Source organism: Rhinolophus sinicus, chromosome 1, assembly GCF_057876585.1.
Source record: "Rhinolophus sinicus isolate RSI-liver-muscle chromosome 1, RSI-T2T, whole genome shotgun sequence".
Taxonomy (NCBI): Eukaryota; Metazoa; Chordata; class Mammalia; order Chiroptera; family Rhinolophidae; genus Rhinolophus; species Rhinolophus sinicus.
This window is the reverse complement of record NC_142501.1, coordinates 154614810-154627083: the sequence shown is the minus strand read 5'-3', so window position 1 is coordinate 154627083 and position 12274 is coordinate 154614810. Positions and strand designations below refer to the sequence as shown.

The 12274-nt window shown below is 35.4% G+C and overlaps 1 protein-coding gene across 1 annotated transcript in view; it reads left to right on the top strand.

Moving 5' to 3' along the window:
* TMPRSS11F (transmembrane serine protease 11F) overlaps nt 1-10614 on the top strand; it is a 110217-nt gene extending 99603 nt beyond the window's left edge. The window contains exons 10-11 of the mRNA XM_088794743.1: nt 5615-5757; nt 9792-10614. Of these exons, the coding sequence (XP_088650869.1) occupies nt 5615-5757; nt 9792-9950 (302 nt within the window). The 3' untranslated portion in view covers nt 9951-10614. The remainder of the gene's footprint in view (nt 1-5614; nt 5758-9791) is intronic.
* Nucleotides 10615-12274: the final 1660 nt, after the last annotated feature.

Below are 12274 nucleotides of genomic sequence, written 5' to 3'. Positions count from 1 at the left end.
AATACAGGAATGGAGAAAGTAAGCGTGCTGAAGAAAATGGAATACTCTAAATATCAAACTTTCTTTTACATAAACTTAAGGGTAATCACTCAAAAAAATCCAGAACTGAAATATATACTGTAATAAAAGAAGAAACAGAGGGAAACATCATAGTATGCCACCACACAGAAATAATAGACAACAACAAAAAGGCAAAGAAACAATGGAGACACAGCCTTACCAGAAAACTAAAGATAGAATGACAGGAAATCCTCACATATCAATAATCACCCTAAATGTAAATGGACTGAACTCACCAATAAAAAGGCACAGAGTAGCAGATTGGATCAAAAAAGTAAACCCAACCATATGTTGTCTCCAAGAGACACATCTCAGCTACAAGGACAAGCAAAGACTCAAAGTGAAAGAGTGGAAATTGACATTCCAAGCAAATGGTACCCAGAGAAAATCAGGTGTAGCCATAATGATATCAGATGAAACAGACTTCAGGGTGAGAAAGATAACAAGAGACAAAGATGGGCATTTCATAATGGTGAATGGGACTATACAACAAGAAGACATAACAGTCATCAATATTTATGCCCCCAATCAGGGAGCACCGAAATATACTAAGCAACTACTAACACAACTAAAGGGAGAAATTGACCAAAACACAATCATACTAGGGGACTTAAATACATCATTGTCAGTTATGGATAGATCATCCAAACAGAAAATAAATAATGAAATAGCAGACCTAAATGACACATTATATGAAATGGACATAATTGACATATATAGAGCACTTCACCCTAAAACATCAGACTATACATTCTTTTCAAGTGTACACGGAACATTCTCAAGGATAGACTGTATATTGGGACATAAAATCAACCTCAGCAAAGTTTAAGAAGATTAAACCAGAAATAAATCCATGCCTATATGGTCATTTAATCTACAACACTGGAAGCAAGACTTTACGGTGGGGTAAAGACAGTCTATTCAATAAATGGTGCTGGGAAACCTGGACAGACCCATGCAAAAAAATGAAGCTGGACCACCTCTTAACACCATCTACAAAAATAAATTCAATATGGCTTAAAGACTTAAATGTAAGATCTGAAATCATAAAATTCCTAGAAGAAAATATAGGAAGAAACTTTACAGACATTACGTGGAGTAAGATTTTTACTGATATATCCCCTCGTGCAAGGGAAGTAAGAGAAAAGTAAACGTGGGATTTCATCAGACTAAAAAGTTTTTTCACAGCAAAGAAAACCATCAATAAAACAAAAAGGGATCCTACTCACCCCCGTCAAAATGGCTATCATCAATAAATCAGCAAACAACAAGTGCTGGCGAGGATGTGGAGAAAAGGGGATTCTTGTGCACTGTTGGTGGGATTGCAGATTGGTGCAGCCACTATGGAAAACAGTCTGGCGGTATCTCAAAAATCTGAAAATGGAACTACCTTATGATCCAGCAATTCCACTCCTAGGTATCTATCCAGAGAAATCTAAAACTCTAATTCAAAAAAATTAATGCACCCCTATGTTTATTGTAGCATTATACACAATAGTCAAGACATAGAAACAACCGAAATGTCCATCGGTAGACGACTGGATTAAGAAACTGTGGTACATTTATACAATGGAGTATTAGGCAGCCGTAAACAAGAAAGAAATCTTACTATTTACAACAACATGGGTGGACCTGGAGAACATTATGTTAAGTGAAATAAGTCAGATAGAGAAAGACAAATACCATATGATCTCACTTATATGTGGACTCTAAAGAAAAGAATAAGTGAATGAACTAATCAGAAACAGTTTCGGAGACATAGAGGAAAACCTGAGGATTGCTAGATAGGAGGGGGGTGCGGATAAAGGGGAAGGTGAGGGGATTGGAAAGCACAGTCAGTAACCACAAGATTGCTATGGGGTTATGAAAGTCAATTTGGGGAATGTAATCAATAATGTTGTAAAGATTTTGTAGGGTATCAGATGGACACTTGTTTTGTTAGGGAGACCACCTCAGAGATGATGTAGATGCCTGATCACTGCACTGTACACCTGAAGTTGAACAATAATGAATGCCAACTATAATTATATATATATATATATATATATATATATATATATATATATATATATATATGTATATGTATATGTATATGTATATGTATATATACTATATATACATATACATATACATATACATATACATATACATATATATATATATATATATATATATATATATATATATATATAGTTACAAGAAGCGGAGTACAGCATTAGAAATAGAGACAGTGGAAATGTAATGGCTGTGTGCGATGTCAGAGGGATAGTGGATGAGGGGAGGCGGACTGTTACTGTGTGAGGGATATAAATGATAAATGTCTAACTATTACATTGTTTTGTGCACCAGAAACAAATAAAAATAAAATAGTCCAAAAAAAAAGGGGGGGGCAGATTACAGATTAATAACATAATCATACCAAGCATATTCTATGATCACAAGGCTTTGAAATTGGATATCAAGTGCAAAAGAAAAGCAGGAAAAGTCACAAATACATGGAGATTAAACAACATACTTTTAAAGAATGACTGGGTCAAAGAAGAAATTAGAGGAGAGATCAAAAGATACATAGAAACAAATGACAATGAAAATATTCCTACCAAAATTTTTGGGATGCAGCAAAAGCAGTTTTAAGAGGGAAATTTATATTACTACAGGCCTATCTCAAGAAACAAGAAAAATCCCAAATAAATGACCTCATGTTACATCTTAAAGAACTAGAAAAAGAACAAATGAAACCCAAGGTCAGCAGAAGAAAGGAAATAACAAAAATCAGAGCAGAACTAAATGAAATAGAGAACAAAAAGACAATAGGAAAAATTAATGTGATAAAGAGCTGGTTCTTTGAAAAGATTAACAAAATTGACAAACCCTTGGCTAGACTCACTAAGATAAAAAGAGAGAAGACACTAACAAAATTAGGAATGAAAAAGGGGAAGTTATCACGGACACCACAGAAATACAAAGGATCATCCAAGAATACTATGAAGGACTGTATGCCACCAAATTCAATAACCTAGAAGAGATGGACAAGTTCTTAGAAACATACAGCCTTCCAACGCTGAACCATGAAGAACTAGAAAATCTAAACAGACCAATCACCAGTAACGAAATTGAATCAGTCATCCAAAACCTTCCCAGAAGCGAAAGTCCGGGACCAGATGGCCTCACTAGTGAATTCTACCAAACCTTCAAAGAGGATCTAATACCAATCTTGCTCAAACTCTTCCAAAAAATTGAAGAGACAGTACTTCCTAACTCATTTTATGAGGCCAACATTACCCTGATACCAAAACCTGGTAAGGACAGCACAAAAAGGAAACTGCAGACCAATATTTCTGATGAATACAGATGCAAAAATCCTAAACAAAATTCTAGCAAATCGAATACAATGCATTAAATAGATTATTCATCACGATCAAGTCCCCGGGGCACAAGGATGGTTCAACATCCGCAAATCCATCAATGTGATACATCACATAAACAAAATAAATGACAAAAGTCATATGATTATATCTATTGATGCAGAAAAAGCATTTGACAAGATACAACATCCATTTATGATTAAAACACTTAATAAAATAGGTATAGAAGGAAAATACCTTAACATAATAAAGGCCATATATGACAAACCCTCAGCCAGTCCCATAACTAATGGTGAAAAACTGAAGCCCTTTGCTCTACGTTCAGGAACACGACAGGGCTGTCCCCTATCACCTCTGCTTTTCAACATAGTGTTGGAAGTCCTTGCCAGAGCAATCAGGCAAGAGAAAGAAATAAAAGGCACCCAAACTGGGAATGAAGAAGTTAAATTATCACTCTTTGCAGACGACATGATGCTATATATAGGAAACCCTAAAGACTCCACCAAAAAGCTATCAGAAACAATCAACAAATACAGTAAAGTTGCTGGCTACAAAATCTACGTACAAAAGTCTATTGCATTCCTATATACTAACAATGAAATGTCAGAAAAAGAAATACAAAAAATAGTTCCTTTTGCAATTGCAGCAAAAAGAATAAAATACCTAGGAATAAACTTAACCAAGGATGTGAAGGACCTGTATGCTGAAAACTATAAGACATTTTTCAAAGAAATTGAAGAAGACACAAAGAAATGGAAAGACATTCCGTGCTCATGGATTGGAAGAATCAACATAGTTAAAACGGCCATATTACCTAAAGTTATATACAGATATAGTGCAATCCCCATCAAAATCCCAATGGCATTTTTTAAAAGAAATAGAACAAAAAAAACATCAGATTTGTTTGGAACCACAAAAGACCCTGAATAGCCAAAGCAATCCTAAGAAAAAAAGAATAATACTGGAGGTATCACACTCCTTGACTTTAGCTTGCACTACAGGGCTACAATAATCAAAACAGCATGGTATTGGCAGAAAAACAGACACATAGACCAATGGAATAGAATTGAGAACCCAGAAATACACCCACATAAATATGGACAGATAATTTTTGACAAAGAAGCTAAAAACATAGAATGGAGGAATAAATGGTGCTGGGAGAATTGGATAGCCACGTGCAAAAGAATGAAGCTGGACTGCTATCTGTCACCATGTACCAATATTAATTCAAAGTGGATCAAAGACTTAAGCATAAGACCTGACACAATAAACTGCATAGAAGAAAACAAAGGTACTAAACTTATGGACCTTGGGTTCAAAGAGCATTTTATGAATTTGAGTCTAAAGGCCAGGGAAGTAAAAGCTAAAATAAATGAATGGGATTATATCAAACTTAAAACTTCTGCACAGCAAAAGAAACCATTGACAAAACAAAGAGGCAACCAACTGAATGGAAGAAGATTTTTGCAAACAGTGCCTCCGATAAGGGGCTAATATCCAAAATATACAAGGAACTCATGAAACTCAACAGCAAAAAAACAAACAACCCAATTGAAAAATGGGCAGAGGACCTGAAGGGACATTTCTCTAAAGAGGACATACAAATGGCAAATAGACATATGAAAAAATGCTCAACATCACTAATCATCAGAGAAATGCAAATAAAAACCTCACCCCAGTCAGAATGGCTATCATCAACAAGACAAATAGTAACAAGTGTTGGAGAGGCTGTGGAGAAAAAGGAACCCTCATACACTGTTGGTGGGCATGCAGACTGGTGCAGCCATTATGGAAGGCAGTGTGGAGGTTCCTCAAAAAATTACGTATAGAATTACCATATGAGCCAGCAATCCCTCTCCTGGGTATCTACCCAAAATTTTTGAAAACATTTATACATAAAGACATGTGTGCTCTAATGTTCATTGTAGCTTTGTTTACAGTGGCCAAGACATGGAAACAACCAAAATGTCTTTCGATAGATGAATGGATAAAGAAGTCGTGGTATATATACACAATGGAATACTATTCGGTGGTAAGAAAAGATGATATAGGAACATTTGTGGAAAAAAAAAAGAAAATAATACTGTGCTTTTACTCCTAGGAATATACAATTTATGTGTCTTCCATGTCTTGGTTACAATTGTATTTGAAGAACATGTTTTTTGTTTGTTTGTTTGTTTATGTAATAGGACCTACACAAAATAAACTTCGGCAAGCCCGGGTGGAAACCATAAGCACTGATGTGTGTAACAGAAAGGATGTGTATGATGGCCTGATAACTTCAGGAATGTTATGTGCTGGATTCATGGAAGGAAAAGTAGACGCATGTAAGGTAAGTACAAAGTCAAGGTTAAAACATTAAAAAACACACAATGTGATATACAAATGATGTATTACAGAATTGTACGCTTGAAACCTATATAACTTTAGTAACCATTGTCACCACAATAAACTTTAATTAAAGAAAAACCCATTAAATAAAGAAAGTTTCCATTAGGTATTTCTGAATTTGGTGTATATTTTACTTGGGAGAAAAAAAAATGCATATATTTTACCAAAGACTCAGTTTAATTAATAATCATAAAAACAAAAATTATTATGTTCAATGTTTACTATACACCAAGCCAAGTGCTAAGCACTTTTTAGACATTATTTTATTTAATATGATGAGTTCAAAGCAGTACTATAATTATCTCTATTTTACAAATTAAGAAATTAAAGTCTGTTGCTACTATTTCTGGTTCACACAGTTACTTTTAAGGTCTGTTGTTCTTAAACAAAACTGAAAACAAAAGCAACCTCTCTTCTGAAGAACACTTTATTCAGCTTTGTCATCATCTCTCATGTATCTTGTTTCATCCCCTATGTCTGAGTCGCTTTGCTTTGTCCCTTTCATTCTTTAATGATTTTGACACCTGAAACATGTTTCCTCTCCATCTCAAGCCCTATAATATTGACATTGGCCCATTTGAATGCTGGATTCTTAGTTCCTAAATCTCCTAATTTCCAGTGATCTTCACCTATCTTCAGCCACCTATTCTTATTATCCAAAACTCTTCCAACTCCAAAAACACTAATTCCCCAAATCTTCCCATTAACTCATCTCCCCAATCCAGTTTCCGCTTTTCAACTACTCCTGCTTCCTTGGCCACACTGTCTGTGTTCAACTCCAAACTACCAACCCTCACTCCCTAACCCACACAACCTACACATACAATTCTCTGTGTTCCTTCTCTGTTTTATTTTTATCTTTAGGTCTCATCATCATCCTATACACAATATATTTTATTTGGCTGGTATACTGTCATTCTCCATTCTCTCTCTCCCACTAAACTAGTAGCTCTGTGAAGGCACAGCTTATTTTTTATTTTTTTATTTTTATTTTTTTGGAGGTCTATTTTATTTACTGCTTGTATTATCAACACCTAAAACACTGCCTGGCACAAATATTTACTGGTTGAATAAAATATTGCCTTTCTTCAAGTTTATAGAGACCTATAGACCATTGCTTCTCTGTTTTCTCACATCCCATCAGGCCTTGCTTCCATCATCCACTTATCCAGTTTAGATTTTACTGCCATTTTTAAAACACTTTTGCTAATAGCCGACGCTCACTTGTTGCCCTCTCTTTCCAGTATTTCTGACTGACAAAGTCCCAAACATGGAAGAACTCAACTATCCAATCTCCCTCTGCCTGAACCCTGGAAGTCAAATGCTCCTGGAAAAATATACAACAGAAACCATTGGTTCCACTATAGGTTCCAGATAACAAAACTGACAATCTTACTGTTTTGTTTTTTTATTTTTTCCAAATCTACCATCCTCTGAATTCTCCCAACATTTTTCACTTTCCTCAGCTTCTGGTTGTTTTTTTTTTCTAACCCTTTATTCTTAACTGATGATTTTTTGTTTCCCAATTTTTGAAGACAAACAGAAGCCATATGAAGGAAATTTCTCCATTTTCCCAGCACCAGGCATGCAGACCGGCCTTCATCTGGACCCATTTTATCGACCTTCAGCTTAGGTCACAACCGAGGTGCTGCCTCTAAGGCTGATGATCCCTTTTCCTCTGCTCAGATTTCTCTTCTTTTGGGGAAGTTTTTACTAGCAATTATATTCTATCATTATTTTCATAGTCAGCATTTCTCCTGTTACCATATGTTTCCCTATTCAGATCTCTCAAGTTAGGAAAAAACAAAACGAAACACCACAACTCTTTCCTGACCCTTAGCACCCTGTCTTCTCTTTACCATCAAATATTTGGAAAAATGTCTATACCCATTGTCTCGATTTTCTCCACCCCTGCTAACATCTCACACCATTTCTATATGGTTTCTGCCCTGTCACTTCATGAAAAATAGCTCTTTCTGAGGTTTTCAATGATCTACCAATAACCTCCAAGAAACAATTTTTGTCTTTTTTTTTTTAAACCTCTTAACAGCATTTAACAATGCTTACCACTCCCTCTTTCCTGAAATATTGTCTTCCCTTGGCTTGTAATGATTTTCATCCTACAACTCTATCTGCTCCTTCTCTGTCTCCTTTTCAGGATCATTCTCTTAATCCCACACATGAAATTTTGATCTATACTATGCCTGTTCCTCTTTTTACTCTGTACTTTCTCCCTAGAGACTCTAATTCACTTCCATGGCTTCAATTATCATCTTTTTGCAGATGATTCATAAATTTATACTTTTAGCCCCCAGCCTCCCCTTTGATCTCCAGACTTATATATTCTGCTCCACTTGGATATTTCAATGGCATTTCATTCAAAATGTTGCACCTGACTCTGCCTATTTCACCCTCTCCATATGATCTTCTTCCTATGTTTTGTATCTCTATGAATGGCAACCCCCTTCCATTCTGTTAAACAAGCCAGAAGACTAGAAGCCATTCTAACTTTCTCTCCTTATCACTTACTAATTGATCACCTAATTGAATGGATTTTACCTCCTTAAACATCCCCCCATCATTCTCTCTCTCTCTCTCTCTCTCTCTCTCTCTCTCTCTCTCTCTCTCTCTCTCTCTCTCTCTCTCCTCCTCCGCCCTTTCTCCTCCCTTCCTCACCTCCCCAACCACATTAGTCAGCTGTCTTATTTCCTTATATTCATTCTATGCTCCTTTAGTGCATTAGTGAAATGAAAGCCAGAATGGTTTCTAACAAGATGTAATCTGATCATGTCAATGTCAACACTGTCTTTAAAACACTTTGGTGGCTTACTTTCGTTTTTCCTTAAGATAAAAACCAAAAACTTCTTAAAATGACCACAGGGCTCCACTTGGACTAGTCTCTCCCTACCTCTACAGCCCCATCACATAACCACTGGAGCCCTTGCTGTCTTCTCTCCAGTCTCTTTTTGTATAGGACCTTGCATAAGCCAGGCACGCTGTTTCCTTTACCAAGAACACATATCGTCTATACTTCGCTTTTCACGGTTAACTCCTCTTCCTTTAGATATCAGCTTAATTACATCTCATCAGGGGACACTTTCTGGGACTCCTTAACTAGTAAAATTTCCCTATTGTATGTTTCCATAGCACTTACCACAGTTGTAATTTTGCATTAATTTGTGGGCTTATTTAATATCGGTTCTTAAACCTAAACTTCAAACTCTATGAGCATAGGGACCATTCATACTTGGTCATTATTGTATTCTCAATACCCATCAAAATGCCTGGCTCATGCAGTAGGAACTCAATAAATCGTTTACAAAAGAATAAATAAAGAAGGAGGAAGAGGCACAGAGAGGTTAAGTATCTTAGCCTAGGTCACACAACCAGTAATTAATAGAGCTGGGAGTGATAAGTAGGCAATTCAACCATTGAGACACTTTTAATCTTTACATTTATATCTGCTGATTTACTTAACTTTCTTGTTCCAAAAGAAATTTATGGGGGATTAAAATTCAGCAAGCAAACATAAATTATTTAGGTGAGTAAAAGAAAAAGAGCCAAGAATAAATCCATAAAACACAGTCAAAGTAACCATACTCAGAGGAGATCATCAAAATTTTTCATTATGCATAAATACTAACTTCATAGTAAATATTTTATATACGTGCTTACTAAACCACGCATAAAGTACCTAATCAAACTAGAAAAAAAAAGTCCAAGGATCCTGAACTAGAATAATGTAATTATTCCATATGAATGAGTATTCATCTTTCTATAAAACAATGCACTTTAAAGTTTATAGCACAAAATTTTAACTCAAGTGAGAGAAATATTTATAATCTATCTCAAGTCTGGCTGCCTGTTCTGTGTACCAATTTCCCTTTTTTTCTGTGGAGGAGAGATGATTGCAGTGATCTTCCTACTGAATTATATTACAGTTAACAATTTTAAATATTTTTGTTTTTTCTCCAGGGTGATTCTGGTGGACCTCTGGTTTATGATAATCATGACATCTGGTACATTGTCGGTATAGTAAGTTGGGGACAATCTTGTGCTCTTCCCAAAAAACCTGGGGTCTACACAAAAGTCAGTCAGTATCGGGGCTGGATTGCCTCAAAGACTGGTATCTAGTATGAACGGTCCATGAATTATATCCATGGCACACAGAGCTAAAACTCCTGCATATTGTGTATTATTTATATTCACGTGGTTTGGATCGGTGCTTTTGCTGAATGTCAAGAAGTCCTTCAGACTCAGACCAATCTAATATTATAAGGTGGCCTTTGTGACTGAACTGTCTTTTTACCCTGAGGGAAGAGGACACAGCAAATGACAAGTAGCACTAACTCCTTACTCACAAAGGAAACTGTGATACTTATTAATAGGATGAATATTTATAAATGGTTTCCCCCAGTGGAAAACGGGAAACATCATTTTCTACAGGATATGAAGAGCTGCCAGAGCTGCCAAAATCTTACCTCATATAACACCTGGAACACTTGGGATTCTTCTAGCAAAAAATCAAACAATAGTCTGCCCTGAGGATTCACGGCTTCAGCATTCTAGCACTGATGACTGTATACTCAGTGGTTAGAAAAGAGAGACATAGGATTTGCAATAAAACTTGAACTCTAACCTGGGTTTGTAAATAATAACACAGAGCATTATCATTCACCACAAGAGTTGCCATTTAAAGGAAGTTTAAATGTATTTGAACTTGCTGTTAACATTGATTTAAACACAAGGTCTAGCTTCAGGATGCATGTTGTATTGTTAATAAGCATTCTGATTGTTCTTTAACAGAATCATCTTTGGAGTTAGGCCAGAAAGGAGAATAAAAAAGATTCTTGTGAGCATTGTCCCATGGGTACAAAGAGGATAAAAATAATTGATGGGACCTAGGCATGCGGAGTTTGTTTCAAATGATTAATAACAGAACAAACATTCTAGTTTTTTGTGGAATGAGCTATCCAATTATTTATTTAGAAATATCTAAATCAACATATGGTAACTAGTGCTCTTGTAAGACTTCAACTCTCTGACAGGTCAAATGTCTATCAGAATGTCAGGTTAGAAGAGCTGATAGGACTTCTAAAGCACTTAGGACAGTGTCTGGCATATAGCATGCACTATATAAATATTTGCTATAATGGAAACGAATGTCTCTATGAGTTTTAAGATAAATTAACTTAATTTGTCAAATTAGTGGATGACTTTGGGGCTTAAATCAGCCCAAAATCTAGTGGTGGAAAGCACAATCTTTGGAATCAGACTCTCCGAGCGTGAATGATGGCGCTGCCACATATGAGCTATTTGGCCTTGAGCGAGTTTCTTAACATCACTATGCATTAGCTCTTTTATCTCTACAGTGGGAATAAAAATAGTACCCACCTCATATGGTTGTTATGAGATTAAATGCATTAATACAGGTAAAACCCTTGGAACAGTTTCTGCACACTGTCAGTATGGACAAGCTACTATTTATTAGTAGTGTGCTTTGGACTCAATAAAACAATATGCTTTTTAAAAACTTTTCCTTGTTTCTTTATAGTCATGTAATTGATTTCAGAATACTTTAAATTACACTATATACTATAAAAAAATTAAATTACACTATGAAAAAGTTAGGTGAACCACTAGATTTTCAAAATCACTTTCTATGTCTCATTAATACATCTTGAACTATGTCTGCTTGTAGACACATAGGACGCATGGCCATCTGGCCTCAGGGTTTTGACTACAGAGATGTGGCTGCGTTCATCTCCGGGCCTCCAATGTGAGACCTCAAGTGATAGGTTTGTTGCTCTGATTTATCAGAGAAAAATTTAACCTGTTTCTTTACTGACTGAAACTTTTGTTACTTTATGTGTATGTGTTTATATGTAATATATGTAAACAAGATAAGTATAACTAAAAAAGCTTCTAGTTGTTATTTATAGCTCAATATTAAGATATAAACAGAAAAGGTTCATCCATACATACTTTCCTTTTAAACAGAAAATGTCACCAAATTTCTGAGTTGATGACTACTAACTAAATATCAACAGAAAAAGCAGAATGAAAAGCTAAATCTTTACACTTCTTTTTATATGCATAGAAACATCCAAAGCTTTCTAGAGAATATTTGGTATATTCAAGATTTGCTTGATTAACCTATTTTATATTAAAGATAAATACGGCCTTTGGTAGAAACAGGAAAACAACTCTGTCTACAAAAAAAGTTATTTTCTACTATGTAAACTCTGTAACAATGGATATGTCGTTTTGTGTAACTATATTTGTATTTCAGAAGACTGTGATCACTTTTTGCATGTAAATGTCTGTGAAACTATATATCCTGATTTAGATAATTTTATGCTTAATTCAATTCAATGACATTTTAACACTAATGAGAGGCATATATCTAAAAGGCTGTAAGTAAATCTAGAAACGGAAAAGTGGATTTTGAAAACAGA